The sequence below is a fragment of the Passer domesticus genome, chromosome 3, assembly GCF_036417665.1.
Source record: "Passer domesticus isolate bPasDom1 chromosome 3, bPasDom1.hap1, whole genome shotgun sequence".
Lineage (NCBI taxonomy): Eukaryota > Metazoa > Chordata > Aves > Passeriformes > Passeridae > Passer > Passer domesticus.
Window position 1 is genome coordinate 95,844,542 of NC_087476.1, and position 18,795 is coordinate 95,863,336.

At 49.9% G+C, this 18,795-nt stretch overlaps 1 protein-coding gene across 1 annotated transcript; it reads right to left on the reverse strand.

Moving 5' to 3' along the window:
* Positions 1-733: 733 nt before the first annotated feature.
* Positions 734-18,334, reverse strand: FOSL2 (FOS like 2, AP-1 transcription factor subunit). The gene is made up of 4 exons (XM_064414499.1): positions 17,542-18,334; positions 11,340-11,594; positions 7,554-7,661; positions 734-6,099 (listed from the first exon to the last, which is right to left on the reverse strand). Exons 1-4 carry the CDS (start codon positions 17,638-17,640, stop codon positions 5,590-5,592), a joined length of 972 nt encoding a protein of 323 aa, XP_064270569.1. The 5' UTR covers positions 17,641-18,334; the 3' UTR covers positions 734-5,589.
* Positions 18,335-18,795: the final 461 nt, after the last annotated feature.

Below are 18,795 nucleotides of genomic sequence, written 5' to 3' on the forward strand. Positions count from 1 at the left end.
CTCCCCACTGATGTTTCATTTTGAACTTGAATATGACATCCTCCTAACCTAATGTATTTAAGTTCATTCCACTCCAGAGGCTGAAGCTTTCCCTAGGCATGCAAGGGAATTCCATCTTAGCCTCCTCCTTGCTGCCAGTGAAGCAACCACACTCCCCACCCCAAGTTTTCAGAGCAGAAGCTTTGACTCCTTCTGGTTGAGGAGATTTAAAACAAACAAACAACAAAAAAAGTCGGCACACATTTTTTACCTCTATCCCTTTCCTTTTTGAAGCTAAGATGAAAGGATTAGTGCTTTATTTGCCTTTTAGCCCAGATGGGCTGCTGTGGTAGCCTCTGCCCCATCTGCCATTGTTGCAGGTAACAGCTGTCGGGACTGCAGCTGCTCCTGTGAAAGAAGCCTTGACCTGTGCTGAAACAGGCACCTGGCAACGCTGGACCCATTTGTTCACAGTGAAGGAACATGCGAGCTTTTAATTGTTCATGGCAAAGGGAGCTTTTTAATGACTTCAGTTAACAGAGAGAACTCCAGTTAGTTCTTGCTATACAAAAGTGTCCACAATGTCATTAAAACGAGATTTACAAGTGTCATAACTCTCAGCAGCATAGTCAACAATACAGCCAATCATTACAACTGAGCACCAAAAGAGAAGGGGGGAACATCATACCACTGAGGAACTGGATGAAAAGAAAGGAGTATGGGGGAGAAGGTGCAGAGGAAAAAAGAAAAGTCATTTTTTCTTTTCAGTCCAGATTGATTTTATTCTACAAAATGCTACTCAGTTAAAATTGTAAAAGCAAAACCATTTTAATACGTTCTTTCTTTTGTAGCAGCAAGCTTTCTCTAAACAAGCTTTTTGTTTTAGTGCAAATACTGTAGGCCTGTAATTCAGTAAAATAACAAGAACAGAAAAGAGACAACACCAGAGAGAATGCCTCAGGGCTGAAATTCCCCAGGACTGCAAGAACGACATCAAGACCACTACGAGCAAAGAAAGGTCCCACTTCAGCAGTCATCTTTAAGAACCTCTGTGGCAGAAACTATTTCACTGAAGACAGACAGTAAAAAAGAAAACCCATGATCGAAAACTTTTGAGGAAAAAAGATAATGGCGCCCCCAAACCTTCAACAATCCTCATGGTCACTTATTAGTCACTGAGACTTCATTTCACTACTGACACCTGCTTCACAGCAGCAAAAGGCTACTGATGCTTTCCATCTATCCCACGTGAATGGAAGCAGAACCAGGCTCTTTCTGTATCTGAGGATCTTAAAGCAGACTTTAGTGACACTAGTAACTTATCTCTCTAATAAAGATGCACTATCCCTTACTGATGTTACTTTGAACTACACAGTATATCAAGATATATACAACAGTTTATCCTCTCACTGAGCAGAAACAATTGGATACCTATTTCCTACACATTTTAATATGGTTTTAACATCAAGTAACCACAAACAAGAAAGTGGAATAACCCTTTAATCATACAGGATAGGAGGGGAACAATTAAGTAAAACAGGATTGGGTTTTATTATTATCTTGTACTCTGAGATTTGTCCTGAACTCCACCTACTGTTCACAGAGGAATGACAATGCATCTTTAAAAACATATCTCTTTTTACATTTTATACAGACAACAACAAAACTCAGATTATTTTATTTAAGGAATCAAAAAAATTATTAGCCTAAAAAAAAAAAAAAAGAAGATTGCAGAATTTTTAATGCTTTCTTTATTATATCCAAGTCTTGAACAGAAAAACAAAAGATGTAAACATGATAAATAAATAAGAAATAAATGTATATTGTTCCCCCCACCTCTTAAAATGTTTGACTTGGCCTTCCTAACGAAAATGATCTTGTGTCATGATAATAAGATTTCTTACATTTCAGAAGTCTGTTTTAAAATGAAAAAAGCAACAACCAAAAGGGAAAAAAAAAAAAAAGCAACAACCAAACACCAGGAATGTGATTTGGGTGGATGTTAAATTAATGGCGGGCAGATCTGCTGGAGCAGGCACAAGACGGCTGCCTGCCAATAAATAATAAGAGACCAGGGAGAAGGGAGGTGTCTTAGGTTTGTTTTCTTTTTTTTTTTTCTTTTCATTTAGGATGAAGGCCAGGTGGATCCTACATACAGTAAGCAGCAAAATTAAAGGTTCAGATGAACTAAATAGATCATTTAAATAATAATTATAAAAACACAACAGAGAGCTACTGTCCCCAGCATGTTGGTCCCAAATCCCATCACACCACAAGTGGATTGAGACTTACCCAGTCTCCACATCTATAAGAAAGGAATATATGAAGGCAATGCCACAACTGGGAAAGGAGAAGGAGGAATGAGGGCAAAACTGGAATGGCAAACATCACCTAGAAGCTGAATGTTCCCTTCAATGCAGCTGTTACTACTCCTCCCAGTTTGGCACTGATGAATTTAGGATGTTAGGAGAGGCTTTGTTGGGACAGTCACCAGGGGGCTGACCCAACACCAGCTGAAATTCCCTGGGCCTTTTTCTATTGACTTCAGCAACTCTGTCAGCAGTAGGTACAACAGCTCCCACATCCCCATTACATGCAGAACATGGAGACACTACATTTAGGAATCAGCAGGGAAGGTACTCATGGAAAAAAAACATTTTGGGCATTGGAAGGACAATCAGTTTCCAAAGAGCACATTAGAAAACATCAAAAGACGTAGGGCCAGACCAAAATGGGAGTGAAGTTGTACCTGCCTGTCAGAAACTAAACAAAAGTAAGGCTGATCCACAAAACACAAAAGGCTGGAGACCAGCAATCCCAACACAGACATTCTTTGAGAGACTTGAGGGAGAAAACGAACAGGCACAAGGTATCTGGGGCTTTTTCCAAACAGTAGAAAATAATCCTCTTTTTTGAGGAGTTTCACTTGGCTCCCATCAGTATCACAGGTCAGGAAAGGGAAGCATCTTGTTCTGTCTCTGAGCAGGTCAATGACCAGGCAGGAGGGCAGTGGACAAGGACCAGCTGCAGCTCCTTTTGGCAATGATTCAGTGACCAGAAGCAAAGGTAGGTTTTTGTTGTTTCACCAGTTACATCTGCAGAGACATCTGACTTCTTGAAACCCCTACAAGGGGTGGATGTTCCTGATCTGACAGGAGACAGCAATCCCGGTCAGCTAGCCTCAAAAGTAGCTGCATCATTTTAAAACTCACCCACCACTGACCCAGAACGCATCAGTGTTGTTCCCCTCAAAAATGTGTGGAAATGACATGCAGAGATGTTTTATTAACAGTTTTAGATTCTCAGTCCAGAGTGGCCCAAACAAGCATTTGGCAAAATGGAAACAGAGAAGCTGCAGTTTCACCTAAAGTGGTATCATCTGTGTAAAACCCTACAAAATCTGGATCCTTTGTGCTAACTATGGGAAATTTAAGATCTACTTTATTAGAAAGCAAGTTTTCATGTACATGTAAGGACAGTACAGCTCCTTTACTAATTTTATTTACTGTGTGAGCTCTATTTGAACTCTCTAGCACCAATATCAAAATGGAAGTGTTTAAGCAATATAAAAAAAGCCTGAATCCAATCAGCGTTATGAAGCAAAAGGATCCCGCACATATTTCTGGCAGGTTTGGTAAATACTTGGGTTAAAAATAATAGTTATAATAAAAAAGCCAAAGTCCACCTTTAGAGCCAGAATAGTGTCCGATTGAATGGATTCAAGGAATGGGCAGTGGCCAGAGTTTGAGGGAAGTTAGCCCTGCTGAGTAAAGTTCCAGTTCCACAAGACTGAAACCTATTAATTCCCAGTGGAGTTGGTGGGGACTGCAGCAGTTTTGCATCTCATATGACTAGCCCTATAATTGTATGTTGCATTTCTCCAGGTCCAGCCTGAACAAGAAACGCCACAGTTTCAGCTGATTTAAAAAAAAAAAAGTGTGTGTGTATGAAAGAAAAAGAAACTCACACCAAAATAAATAGCTGTCACCACAGCTTCAATAGGCAGGACCAAAGAGCTATCTCCTAAGTGGTTTAGCTGGCAAGCTGGGCAATCCTAGTGTGCACAGGGTCATGGTTTGCTAGTGCTTTGACATCAATAGGAATTGAGCTTGGCTCCAAGTGGAAATAGATTACACACATTACTGTTTTCAGTAGTGAACATGAGCACTGTGCCCTCTCTGAGCACTTAGCAGTAGCAGTCAAGCCCACAGGCTAGAGAAGGACTCTAGACTAGGGAAAGAGCCCTTTGGTTTGATTCTTTGTCTTCAGGCCAATCAACCACAACAAAAGATCAATCTGCAAAGAAAACGTAGAGAAAAACCAGAGGCCAAAAGACCAAGGTGCAAATAATGCTAATTGATTTTCCTCAGCTGTCAATCTGTCATTTGCCAGAGCACGTCAGAAGCTCTGTTTTAGTTCAAACAGGTCAAAACTTTATCCATGCCATTCCTGCCTGGTCAGGAGCTGGGGCCTTGTGGCCTGTGCTGTGCTGGTAGATATGTACTGCTTTGTTTCCCAACAATGAAAATATCAGCAAGGGTACAGCCAGCTAATTTCACCATCTCAGCTGCTGCCAGTCTCCATCCTAGATTTATAGGCATGTGGTGCCACCTTTTTTGTACCATGTTCTGCAAATATGGCCAAGGGGAGGGGAAGATTTACTAACAGGAAGAGATCAGCATCTGAGTCAGAAGCCCTGATGGGAAGGAAGATGTAATACTCCCTAGACAGCAGGCAGCCCAGGAAAAGTAAACAACAAGCAGCAGACTTGATATCCAGCAAACTAGGGTAAAACCCTGCCAGTGACTGGTAAGTGCCAGCCCAGCAGCTTTTCTGATGCTACTCTGGCCCTGAGATGCTAACTTCGTTTTTCGAGGAGCCCAAGGGGATAAATATATCCACATTTTTAAAAAGATAGGCTTCCACATGAGACTTCTGCTGTCTCTGTGCCTCAGGGTAGAGACTACAAGCTCTGCCCTTGCTGCTGAGCTCTTGGGCTCCTCTTGGTCCCCCTTATCTCCTGGTCCTCCCAGCTGTCTTCCTCCTGTCTGGGCAACCCTACGTGTTTCCCACAGCTATTCCCAAGAGGAAAGATCCTAATTAGACTTTAGAGTTCAGAGCAACTGAGTGAAATGTAATGGGATTGACAACATTGGAAATTATATGCAAAGAGAGAGAGCGAGCGCGCAAGAGAGAAGCTGTAAGATCAACTAACCAGAAGGATTTAAGCACAGAGCACAACCAATCAAGTCAATCCACAAAGGAAAGGGACGACTAGCAACTGTTTGCAGCTCGCCTTCAGTCCTGGCCAGGAGCGCTCCCCAGGTCCACTACGGCCACAAAGAGGTTTCCACAGGCAGTCCCTACAGAGGGACATCACCCTCTGCAAACAACCCAGGCGTGTCAGTCCCACCCTTGCCGTTTCCTGCCTCCAGGGAGCTGGCGTTGGTCCTCACTCTCCTTCCTGGAGCTGTAGCACTTCCCCATCCTTGTTCTTGCTGCCCTTGTGCTTGAACGATCCTGTGCCTGTCTCTAATCCCACGGAGGGGGCTCCCCCCATGGTGCTGTGGGGGATGTAACACACTGGCAAAATGGGGGGCCGCAGGGGGATTACAACGCCAGCAAGGTGGGAGAGTTCAAGGAATCTGAGGACTGGTCCCCACTGCTGCTGCTCCTCCGGTGAGCTTTGGAGCAGGACTCAGAAGGGGAGAGAGGAGACTCCTGATCCAACACGTTAGGGTAGGTGAACACCAAATTGGAAGAGCCAGGAGTGATGGCTGGTGTTGAGGTCACCACAATGGGAGTGTTGAGTGCCTCCTCCCCATAAAAACCTCCAGCAATGCTGATAGGCTTAATGACAGACCTCTGGGCTTTGTCAAGGACCAAAGAGGAAGATGGGATCTCTTCCTCCACAGGCTCCTGCTTCACCACCACCGCTCCACTTGCTCCAGTCCGAATGCTCTGGAGGCTGCTGGATGGTGGGCTACGACGTTCCTCAGGGCTGATTTTGCACACAGGGCTGTGAGCCACCAGCATAAACTCCAGCTTCTCCTTCTCCTTCTGGAGCTCAGCGATCTCCTTTTGCAGCACAGACTTCTCCTCCTCCAGTACTTCAGTTTCCTGCAGACAAAAGGGGAATAAATAAATAAAATAGCAAAGGCTCTGGAACTACTCCTCACCTAGAACAGGGCCACCAAGTCCAGATCCCATCTGGCATAGGCAGATACACCCCAGACTCTTCATGAGCCAAGCAGACACCAGGTCATTGCCAGTCAAGCATCTTGTTCTTCACGTGCTTATTTACAGGCTATTCCCAAACATCACCAATCTAAGTGTTATAAAGAACCTTGTGAACTTGCCTTAATTTTCTGATGGCTAGTTTTTGCCACTCTGTCTTGGCCTGTGACTTCAAGTCTTCTCCCTTGCTCTATATCTGACACTTTAGCAGAGGACCCAAATCTCCTCCCATTGTTTTTTCATGTTAGGCTAGTAATATTCTTTTCACTTTGACAGAGGTAGTGTATAGCAGTCTCTAAACTGTTTCCATTTTATTTCTGTAGAGCATATTCCAGATTAGGTCTGACACTTGTCTAACTCTTGCCCAAAGGACCAACACTGGACCACCCCCTGATGCATCCTATGATTAATACATTTATCCTTCCCGTGGTCATATCATGCAGTCAGTCTGAGAGCAGTTAGTACCTTCTCATGCAAGGAGCTTGTAGCTTGCTTCACAAAACTCATACTCGGCTTTTTGGGGTATGACTTCCCATTTTGCACACCCCTCTCACTTCTATCACTTCAGTCACAACATTTCTATATGATGTCCTGCCTCCCCTCCACTGAGAACACCTCCTAATTTGAGGCAGCAGCACATTTCACAGGTGTGGTTTCACTGCTGTTGTGCTTGTTCACAAGACCATTAGATAAAACCAGGCTGGTTCTTGACCATCAGCACTGGAGCCTTTCCTTCAGCTTATTTCACACACAACCCAATCATGTCTTCTCTTCAACCTTACCCACCCCTTGGTTTTTATGCTCAGCTCTACCTTCTCCAGCTTTACTAATTATTACTCGTACAGCATCAGGGCACACATCTCTGTGGTGCTTCCTTTTTGAAGGAAGTCAGTTACCACCCCACCTCCAAAGGAGGAGTACGTCTCCCTTGCTTTCTATGGCTTTCAGGTGATCCTACCTCTTCAGTGTTTTTGTCCTTAAAACCTGCCTTTGAGGCACACAGTGTCTTTCCACTTATGGATGGTGACCAGAGTCACCTTTCATAAGTGGAAAGGAGAGAGAGACTTGTGCTACTTGAGAGGCAAGAAGGGAAGAGAGCTCCTAGGACATTTTGGGCACTCAGCAAAGAGAATTTTAGGGTCCTAAGCTCCAGGGCCAAGTCCCCCTCATCAGCAGCTGTTGAGGTAGGAGGAGTACCCTTGGGCAGCCTTGGATGAGGAAGGCAGAGTGTGTTTGAAGCATCTTCCTCGAACATGCTGGTGGAGGAAGAACAATGCCCTTGGAGCTGGTTGGAAGGGTGGGCAGTAAGGAAGGAGAAATGCATGCAGGGCACGTACCGCCTGGAGTTTCTCTGTTAGCTCTCGACGCCTGTTACGACACTTAGCAGCTGCCAGCTTGTTCCTCTCTCTCCGGATCCTTCGCTTCTCTTCTTCCTCAGGCGACAGCTGTGGGCAAGTGCCAAGAAAATCCAATCAGATCTGAGCAAGGCATTCCTTTAAGTTTGTGAGGATTTAACCACAATGCAAAGGAAAAAAGCCTGATCCAGCAGGATGCTGAGCACTCCCCCTCGTCACTGATGTCAGCAGAAGATGAAAGCACACAGTATCTCTGCCTGCACCAGGTCTTAGCAGAAGGGAGAGAAGGAGCAGAGCACAGGGAGAAGATTGTGTAAGAGGACAGTGAATCTGCACCAAGGCCAAACAGATAAAAGATGCTCTGATTGTTTCACAACTTGGGTGGTACGTTAAGCAAAACCAGAGCACGATGTTGTAAGTGCCTCTTTCTTGAAAGAAAATATCTGCTGCTTCCCACACAAAAATAGTTGTTCTCTTGAAGGTCGGGATGGTGTATAGGGGGAGACAGGGAAATCAGCAGAGCTCCCATGAAGACCATGAAGCAACAATGATTTATACCACCCAAAAATCTGACCTCAGATTTTTGAGCACTCAGCGAGATAACACACTGCTTCTTGCATCAGCGGGCAAGGCTCCAGTGATATCAAGGGCTTCCTGAGGCCAGCTGACATCCTCACTGATGTAAATCAGGAGCAATTCCATAGAAACCCATCCAGCTACACTCTTGCGAAACCAGAGGAAGTGAGCAGGAGCTCACAAGACCTGGCCAAAGCTATGCCTAGTTTTGGGGGTTTGAGACAGGTTTTACAAACCGCAGCAGCAGCAGATAGGTTTGTGCCATGGCCAAAGCCAAGGAGCAGTACGGCAGGGCACAGAGTGGGCGGATGTGACCCTGCTCTCCACTGTGGCACCCACGGTGCAGGAGCTCTGCAGACAGCCCAGCACGGGGATCCAGCAGGATCCAAGCAGACAGAGCAGCACAGGGATCCAGCGGGAGCCATGCAAACAGAGCAGCACGGGGATCCAGCAGGATCCAAGCAGACAGAGCAGCACGGGGATCCAGGACACGTGCCCAGCCCTTCATTCCAACCTTGTGCCCTACTCTTCAGCCTCACCCCGCCCGTGTGCTGCAGGGACTCTGGCCTGGTGATTGTAAACGAAAGCAAAACCCTGACACCTGGCAAAGCCCATGTCAGATCTCACAGAGTGCCAGCACAGAATGGTAAAAAACACTTCTCTTGAGAGAAGCCCCAGTTTTAATATTTTCACGGACTGTCAATATCACAAATGAGCCATTCACAGTTTTACCATCTTTTCTTTTTAGTGTTAGTTTTACTCCAACTTCAGCCTAGTTTGTTTTGGCTTGCTCTATCTCCCTAATGTTGATGTTTGCAGTTTCAGTAAGTTAACTTCAGCCTCTGGGCATTCAGCTCGCTCATTTCTGCTTTTTTCAGGATCTGATCTGTGCCTGTGATTTCACCTGTATGTAACATGAGCCCCTGGATGCTCAGTGAGCACCACAAGCAATTCTAGAACAGCAGGACATAGAATTTAAGCCCAAAATCTTTTTCCATCAGCAGCTCACAATGTCCATCCTAGGGTGGGGGTGTACCTCCATTCTGCTGGGCAGCATATTTCCCCCAGTAAGGAGCCCCTGCAGGCACTGCTCTCCCTGCTCCCACTCTCTTCCCACCCCATACAAGTGCAGGGTAAAAATTGTAGTTGCACACAAGTATCTACAGTATGGCAAAGCACTGAGCATGCACACAGAAGCTATGCTGACTTGGGGCCCCTGTGTAGTTTTCGAGAGCCTTTTTATGCTTTGGAAGCACAGATCTCATTGAAATATGTATGGAGTAAAATTTCTGCTCCAAAGGCCTTCAATAATTTAAAAATTATCTGTTTCAAAGACTGCTTTGCAAAAATTGCAGAAACAGGGCAGAAGCCCCTAATCTGGATGTTCTTAACATTTTACCAGGTCTAAAAAGGAATATTCCATCAGTGGTTGCTGGATTTGTTTGAAAGTGGTTGGATTTGGCACTCTTTGTGCCCCTGCTGTATGCGTTATTCGTAGCTTGTCCAAGCCCAATACGTGCATTCACTGTCGGGAACGTTCATCAAAACAGGCTCTTTTCATAAAGTGTTACACAAGGTTTTCCAAAAAGGCACTCCGATGTGGCGTTCAAAGCACCAGCCGTGGAAACCTGAGCCAAAGGGCCACAGTAAAGAGCCCGGGTACTGCCTTAGCACGTGTCTAATCAAAAGGACTTGGCTTTGAATGACCCACAATGAACGGCTTGCAAACAAGCCACAGGCCAGGAATTGCTTGGCAGGCATCCTTCAGCAAATAACTCTGAACAACAAATAAAGCAGAGAATATGGTGATCTCTTCACGGCCAATTTGTGAACACAGAGGCAGCATTTGTCAAACAAATTAGTTGTTGCTAATTATTCCTCCAGCTCTGTGAGACTTTCTTTGCCTTTGGACACCAGCCCTGCATGCAGGGAACAGGGAAGTAGCTCCAGCTGGTGGAAAAGGCTGGCACGTACCCGAACCACCACGGCTACTCCATCCTTCCTCCCAAAAATGAGTCCTCACTGCAGCCATACCAGCTCCCCACACAGAGGTACTGCTAAACTCTATCTTTAACCTCTTGGGTCTAAACCAGACAGCAACTCCCCACAAAATAATCGGACTGTGAATCAAAACAGATGACGTAGAAGTAAAAGTAGGGCTGGTGAGTCTTATTAGAAACAGACCTCACGCAACAGCATGCGCTCGTGTCTGGAGGGTGCGCAGCGTGTCTCACTGCACTGCTCTGCAGCGACCCACACAAATGCTGCTTGGGAACAACTTGGGGAGATCAAGTTTAGTCAGACCTAGTTTTTTTGTTAAAAGAGAAATCAGCCTAGCATTGTGAATAGTTGTTGACCAGACAGCCCTGGAGAAGGCTGATTCTTACTAAGAGGAGAACAGTGCCGATTTCCAGAAGATAAGATGCCTGCACCTAGTCCACCAGATCCAGGGTCCCAGTTTGATAAACCCATTAGGAGGTTGAGAGCACAGGGCAACAGTGGTACAAGCCACCTCATGCCAGTTAGAAAAATACCTCTGGGTTTGGAGCAGACAAATCTCTTATGGGATCCCCACCAAACTACTGCAAAAAGATCAAGCAATTACAGGTTTGCAGTGGGAAGGTGGGTTTAGACCCCAGTCCTCCAGAAGGCTCTTCCTACTGGAGTTGAGGTGCTCTAGGGAAGCTGTTCCTCCCTGCATGCTGCTGGCTGCAGCTAGGGGTATCACACAAGTGGATTTTGGAGCAGTGCTAGCAGCTACAGAGCTGACAGAAAACACAAGCTGATGTAATTTGGTGTCAGATTTGTAAAGGACCTACATGAAAGCTGCTCTGCTTTCTTGGAGGTTTCCTTCTGCCTAGAGCGGCAGAAACACTCAAACTGAAACCCAGGGCTCAACTTCAGAGTTTCACCTGCTTTTGAAACCAAGCCGCAATGCGGGCTGGTGGTGTGAAGTGTTGGATGAAGACTGGGTAAATCTCACCATATGATGAGGAGGCAGCAATAAAAGTCACCCTCCAGCTTACACCCTACACCACCCTAAGAAGCCTGAGCACGTGAACAGCACCAGGGAGGGACCTCAGTGCTCCCCTGTGGTGCTGGGAGATCTCATGAGGGGGTGGGGGGGGCAAAAAAAAATCTCTGTACATCTGTTTTCAAGGCACTCCCAGCTGCTGTCCCCTCTGCAGTTACCTGCTCATCTCTCCGTCTCCGTCCCACTGTGGTCCCGATGGTTTTGATGACACCAGGACGCTGCAGAGCCGTGTGTCCGGCCACTGAGGACAGCGGGGGCAGCGGGTGGCTGTAGGGGTGCGAACGGGAGTAAGGGCTCGACATGGAGGTGATGACGGTGGGCTGGACCATCCACTGCAGGTCTTGGCTGGTTGTGATGGCGTTGATCGTAGGGATAAAAGCACTGCCTGATCCTGGCATATCTACTCGAAATTTCTAGGAGGAAAGACAAAGGAGAAGAGGGACAGAGAGCAGAGAAGAAACCGTCAGTGAGAGCAGAACATAAGTGGTTACTCCAAAACCAGCTAGGCCCTCAGGAGCGGCACCAGTGAGGATCAAAGCGGCACCTGAAGCAAGAACACCAGTAGCTGGTGCTGCTGCCCCTGCCTGCCACAGCCCTGAGGAAGGCACTGGGCTCAGGCACTTCCCTTCCAGAGCAGCCCTGCCCTCTCCCAACCCCTTTCCTCTTCCCCCACACAGCTCCCCAGCACACCCTAACCCAACCTCCCCTCCCAGGCACCGTCCCCACTTTTGCCACCTCCTGCCAGTGCCCACCACTCCTTCCGGCATGGAGCAAAAGGGGAATTAAGGAGTTTCTAGAGAAACACTTCTCTTCAAGCCCAAAGAAAAGGAAGAGAAACTTCAGCTCTGAAATGCCACTACCAAGCAGAGCAAAGCTTCCTTTCACCAAAGGACTGCCCTGAAATTTGGGCTTGGTCCACGTAGGGCTTGGTATGGCAAGAACAGCAGTCTGCTTCTCCTTCAGTAGCTCTGTGCTCACTGAGAAACCCAGCCCTGAGATGGTTACGTGCAAGGATATGTATTTTAATAGCAGCCTATAAAGTAGGTCTTAGGATTCAGATCGGACAAGTTCCCTGCAGCTCTCTGCACTGTCTAGACAAAACAAGGCAGCAGTAAAACCAAGGCAGCAGGTAATGATCGCCTCCAAAATACATGTACACCTTCTTTCAGACAGAGGTAAATCCATCTGGATAATATGCTGGCACTAAATTGCAAGGAAAACAATCGCTTGTCCCCGGAGGGGGAAGCAGGAGAGAAAGAATGTTTTTGTCTATGCTGAGCTCCTTCAGGAGGCTTTCAATGGTTAGACTGGAATTAACTCGCAGACAGGCCTTGCCCCAGCAATCACTGAGCAGGGGACAGGGCTTGTAGAACCCACAGCTGTCACCAGCACTGGTCTGTAAGCCTTGAAATGACTCCACGAAAAATGCACATTCCTGGGTCAACAACCTAGCTTCCCAGAGAAGCGAGAGCCCTTGCATCAGCCTGACCTCAGCTCAGGTAAGCGTCCCAGATAAGGGACACAACACAGATTTCCTTTTCAGGGTGTGCCCAGTCAAGCACCTTAAGAGCTTTGTTAAACCAAGGCTACTGCAAATAGTATTTCACATGCTGATAGCTACAGCACTTCAGGCCAGCATTAGCGAGCTGCCAACACCTGTGAAGACCAGGAGAGCCAGTCTGAATACTGAGAGCTGCTGACTTACACCTCTGAACAGCTCAAAATCGAGCAAGGAAGGATGAGAGAAGGAAGGAGTGAGTCAAGTTAAGCAGGCGGGGAAATTACAGAGGGAGGATGACACTGGTACTAAGACCTTGGCAAAACCCCCAACAGCACCTCAGAGATTCACTTGGAGCTTGAGTCCAACACAGCCTCAGCTCATTTCAGAGTCCATGTCACCTCCCCCAATTAGTTAAAGAGGCACTGAGCCACAAACTGTCAATGCTGCATCAGAATTTATGGGTGCAAATCCCCTCCTTTGCTCTGCATGGTGTAGGCTGTGACCACAGGCACAGAAGAGGATGCATTGGTGCCTCCATAACCAGAACACAAGAGGACCTTAACCTCACAGAAGGGAGGAAGTGCGAGACCAGTTGAACCACGAGCTCAACTCAAGGGATGTGAGCCCTACTTCCAGATCCGCAAGTGGCTTCTACCACGACCATTACCTATCTGTGCCACCACCCTCCCTTTCACAACCAAAAACCAGAGAAGAAAGGTCCTGTCTTCCCTGCAGGGACACTACAAAGCTATGACTGTAAAACATCCAGAGAGCTTCTGGTGCTTTGCCATAGGGACACCACTGGCATTCCAGTGCTAACCTTTGCCTACACGCTAAGAACGCGCTAAAAACTCCCAATAGAGGTTGTGAAAGTCAGTTCCACCACTAAATCAACCACATAAAATACCAGCATATGACACAAAAATCAGGCTCCAAGTATCGACTGAGCAAGTACTCCATTTCTAATCACACCTGTATTCAACCTAGGACCCTTTTGTAACACTAGTAGAGGTCTCCCACACAGCAAACAGGAGTTGCTCAGTTCAGGCATATCCCTTGCAGCTCCACAATGCTTGCTTGCAGACCTGGGCAGAAGAGACCAGTTCCTCTCTGTGCCATGCTCCATCTGTCACCAGCTTCCCTTCTAAGAACTCAAAAATATCTTAGAAATAAAAATAAAAATCCCCCAAACCTGTATTCTGTACTTTCCAAAGGCAGTATTTTTCCTGGATAACTAATTAAGGGACACACTGCTGTGGCAGGCTGAGTCTTCAGACACAGTGTGCTCAGTCTAACACCAGGTTTTACAAGCATTGCTTCCTGACTGATCAGGCTTTCCCCACATACCTCGCTTTTCTTGCTAGGAAAAGCTGCACCAGATCAGCTCTGCCGTGCCAAAATGCTGCTGGGCACCACATTCTGCCCAGTGGCCAGCAGCTCTAACCCCTGGGATGCTGCTGGTTGCAGTGGCAAGTCCTGAATTCCCTGTCACCTCCCCTGCACAGCCCCTTTAAGCACCAGCTTCCTCACATAGAAGTGCCAGAACTTTACCCCCAAACTACAGCCCCATCTTTGCTCTCCTCATCCCTCTTCCTCTCACACAGCTTCAATGTCCCTGAAAGCCTAACAGCACTTCCCACCCTCACCCACCTCCCCACTTCTCCTCTTTCCAGACCCCCTCCTGCCTTTTCCTCTCGCAGGACATGCACAGCTCTCCTCTCCTGACCCACGAGAGGCTCCTGGAAGCAGCTCTCTGCCAGCTTTCAGTTCTTCCTCTCTGCAAGGAATTCAGTGCACTACAGAAAGATGAGGCGATAGGCAGATTGCAGGGCTACACACGCAGCACGCGCTCAGCCACGATCCCACCGCTCTCCTCCTGACCCAAGCAAACGCAGATGAAGGTATCATTAAAAAACCCCAACAACTAAACAGCAAACAGAAGGAGTCCTGTTATTAAGTGTGCCAAGAACTGAGGTCAGTCTCTGCTCTGCCTTAAAAATATGGGGTTGGATGAGAGCCTTCTCAGATCCACAGTCGGGGGAGGCTCCAGCGAGTCCTGCCACAAGCAGGAACAGACTACGTTAGCAGCTCACAACTTAGCAGCATAGACAGCACGGGGACATTTCAAGCTTTGGCTTTGTGTTTCCTTTCTCCACCTTAAGGTTTCTGTAGAGCACCCCACTGTGATCTTTGGTCCACTCTGGACCTTCACAGACATCTGTAACTAAGTGCTGAGCACCAGGCGAGAAATCAGTATAATGGCTGGGGAAAAAAAAATGAAACCCAACAGCAAAGCGACTGAGAAAAATCCTAGAGCATCTTCAACATTACTCAGTTACCAAATATAGGGCATATGTGATAGATCTTACAACAAATACAAGACCCTTGACAGCTCTCCTATGTTGAACATCTCCTTGAAGGAAACCTGGACACAATGCTATAATATCTCAGGGGAAGCTTGACCACTCTGAAAGAGTACACAAACTCTTCTCATTAAAGTCTATGTTTACCACATGGCAAGTCAGTGATTAGGAAAATAGCATGACATGCAACTTAAAAGAAAAATGTTCCAGTGCTGTGCTGTATGGGAAAAAATAATTAAAAAGCATCAAAGTTTTGGCTCAGAGACACAGTTTCCGTTTAAATATGTGACTGATGCATCTTTTCTTGCTTTTGGGGGAAAAAAAAAGAACACAATAAAGAAAAAATTTCAGCAATGCATATTTTCTGTAGTGATAAAACTGCAGCTCTCCATAGACCAGAATCAGCAGAACAGTCCAACTGCTAGGGTAAAGGCAACGCTTACATTTGATCCTAATCTACAACATCTGTAAGGATCAAGGGAAAGACAGAGCACAAGGCCTTGAGAAATCTCCCGGATTCTTAAAGAAAACATTTATATTCTCACTAAGCCAACGTCCTGCTCAAAGCCCTGTTTCAGATAGTAACCCTAGAAACTGGGCTCTGGTCCCCGTATCAGACGGCACGCACACCAGCTGCCTGGGGAAGACGTGGAGCCCCAGAAAAGGGGGAAAACCCAGTTATTGCTCAGACTGTGACAGCTCAAATGTGAAGCAGTGACGGAGTTTCTCGACCTCCTGCAGCAAGTGCTTGAATCCAGAGCAGCTGTTAAATCACAGCAGGAAAGGGAGAGTGAGAATTTGCAGTTTGCCGGGCGTTTCCAGCTTCTCAGCCCCCTTTCCCGCTCCCCCACCCTGCCCTAGCGTTTACTGTAAAGCAGGGAATAAGCTTTATCAGAGCTAGAATCCCTGGAAACCCCAGTCCGCAGCCCGCAGAGGGCACCAGCGAGATGCGTTTGGAGCAGGCGGGGAGCGGCAGCGAGTCATTTCTGGTAAAACTTCTTTAATGTGAGGAATGTCACGGGCTGGTACGGCTGGCAGAGTTTAAGACTGGACTTTTTTCCTTTTTAAGTTTTTTTATCTTTTAATTATCCTATGACTCCTTGATGCGAAGGCTACACTGTGCTCACACTGCCAGTTCGCTCATACAAGCCACACAAGAAATAATATTGTGAGAAAAAGGGGGTGTGGGGGGGTGAGGAGCCCAACTCTGAAAAGGCAAAAAAAGAGTGAGGCTGGGCCAGCTGATGTAAACAAGTTATGAAATAACTCAGGTTTGTATAACTGGCCCGATTGTGTAATGCCTTCCCCAGAAGTGGTAGATTTAGTCGATCTAGGCATACAAGTCATTTCGAGGTATTTTCTTAGGAAAATGAAAGGGGAAAAAAGACAAACCACAAGACTGGGCTTTCAGGTCCGTCAATTCACGCCGCTTCCACAGGAAATATTCCCCATTCTCGAAGCGCCGCCCGGTAGTGGGGCTTGAACGGGGAGCGGGGCCGGGGAGCGCGGGGAACGCTCGGGCGAGCCCCAGGGAACTCCCGCTCGGAAAAAGGCACGGCCGGCCGGGGAGCGGCCGGCGGAACCAGGGAGCGGGCGGGCAGGGGGCTGAGCACAGCGGCACGCCGCCGGCCCCGGGGTGCCAGCGTGGGCCCCGAGGCAAAGGCAAAGAGAGTGTCAGCGTCTCGGAGACAAAGTTTAACGGGGGAGAATCGGGCAGACAACCGCAGGCGCTGGAAAGACCCAGAGCCCACTTCCAGCCATCCCTCCGTGTTCCACGGCGGCTGCGACAGCTCCGTGAATAACTCGGGCGGCACCTCCCAAAGTCCCAGCGAAGCCGCCCAAAGTGCTGCGGGCGAGCCCCGGGCACCACCCGGGCAGGCGCGATGAACGTGGACAGCGAGAAGCTCCCAATGAGAACAAAAGCAGGAAGGAGGAAGAGTTCGGTGCGCCCCTATATTCGCGTTACCGGCCTCGCAGAGAAGTCGCCCGTAGAGCCCTTTGGCTGCCGAGCGGGTGCCGGCCCGGCGCTGCGGCGGCTGCCCGGCCGACAGGCGGGAGCTCGGCACCGACAGCCGGCATCCCGCTCCACCTGGGGCCGGCCCAGCGGAGACCGCCCGCCGGGCGCTGCCTCGCCGCTGTCCCCGCTCGGGGCAGGCCGTGCCTCCCACAACAGCCCCGGCCCGACAGGCGGGGAGCTCCGGTCAGCGTCCCTCCGGACGCGTCGCGGCACCCGCTCCGGGGCGGGCGGACAGCGAGGGAAGGAAAACGGCGGCGCCCCGCTCAGGGCGGGCGGCGGGACGGAGCGGCGGCTGCGGACAGCCCCGCGCCCCGGCACCGCCTGCGCCCCCGCCACCGGCGCCTCTCCGCCGGGCGCCCGCGCCTCCAGCGCGGAGGAAGCGCCGGCCGCTCCCCGGGCGTGGCGGTGAACTCCCGTCCCGGGAGCGCTCGGAGCAGCCCCCGGAGGGACCGGGGGAGAGGGGCAGCGCCCGGCCCTACCTGCTGGGCTGCGCCGCTCGAGTAGGTCTCGGGGTGTCCCGGGGAGCCGCTGCTGCCTCTGGAGGAGGTGTCGAAGTTCCCGGGGTAGTCCTGGTACATGGTCCGAGGTCGGGCCGGGGGAGCCGCGTCCCCGCCTTCCCACACCGACACCCGCCGCTCCCTCGTCGTCTCCCCGCCCCCTTCTCCTCCCGACCTCTTCGGCTCTTGCCTTTCGCCTCCCAACGCTCGCCGCGGAGAGGGAAAAAAAAAAAATAAAAACGGCTTTGGAGACGAGGAAGAAAGCGGGGAGAAAAAGGTAAAAAAAAAAAATTTAAAAAAAGGAAAAATTAAAAATAAAGAGATAACAAAAATAAAAATAATAACAATGATGATAAAAGTGGCTCAGTTAGCAGCCGAGCGCCTGCGGGACGGGACGGGACGGCGGGACTCGGCGGCGCGGCGGGAGCAGAGCCGTGCGCGCAAGCGGGCGCTCGCCGATGTCCTCTCTCCGCGCTGCCCGGCGAAACTCGCCCCGCCGGCGGAGCGGCTCCGGGCCCGGGGGCTGCAGGCGGAGCGGATCTCCTCCGCCCCCCCAACCTCCTCCTCCACCACCACCACACACCGGCCGCCCCTTTTCCCCGCGCGGGGTGACTCAGCCGGGTCTTGCGCCCCGCGGCTCGGCGGCGCTGCGAGCGGGAGCTCCGCGCGCCCGCGGTGACTCAGAGCAATGGCATCGCCCCGGCCGCGCTCGCTTATTATCCGCCCGCCGCCGCCGCCGCACCATGTGCACTCGCACACGTCAAACCCGCGGCGCACCGGCCCCACCTTGGCAGCGCGGAGCCTCCCACCTGCCGCCGCGGCGGGGGAGGCGGGCCGGCCGCGGGGGGACGGCGCCCGCCTCGCCGCGCCCGCCGCGCCGCCCGCCCCGCTGCGCTCGCCCCTCCCGGGCCCGCGGTCCGGGCGGCCGGGGCGGGGCGGGCGCGGCGGCGGGGGCAGCGCGGCGCCCTGTTCCCGGCAGGCCCCGCCTCCCCCCGCCCCGCTTGGTGCCGTCCGCTGTCGCACGTTGCCAAAAATGGTCATTTGCGTCGCACGACGCGAGCGCGGGTTTCCTTGCCGCGGATGACGCGCTGCGAGAGGGATTCCCTGCCCGGCCGCCGGGATTTAAAGGGACAGGCGCAGCGCTGGCACGGGGCAGCGCGGGGGCTGCGGGAAACAGCGCAGATCTGGCCCCGCAGACCGGCCTGCCCCGCCGCGGGGCCCCGGGGGGCGTTTGAT

What these genes read in the sequence shown, in the direction of transcription:
- FOSL2 (XM_064414499.1), bottom strand. Translation starts at nt 17,640, where the DNA reads ATGTACCAGGACTACCCCGGGAACTTCGACACCTCCTCCAGAGGCAGC. An exon ending in CGAGCGGCGCAGCCCAGCAG is followed by an intron (nt 11,595 to 17,541) that starts GTAGGGCCGGGC and finishes CTTTCCTCCTAG; the next exon opens with AAATTTCGAGTAGATATGCC. An exon ending in TAACAGAGAAACTCCAGGCG is followed by an intron (nt 6,100 to 7,553) that starts GTACGTGCCCTG and finishes TTTTGTCTGCAG; the next exon opens with GAAACTGAAGTACTGGAGGA.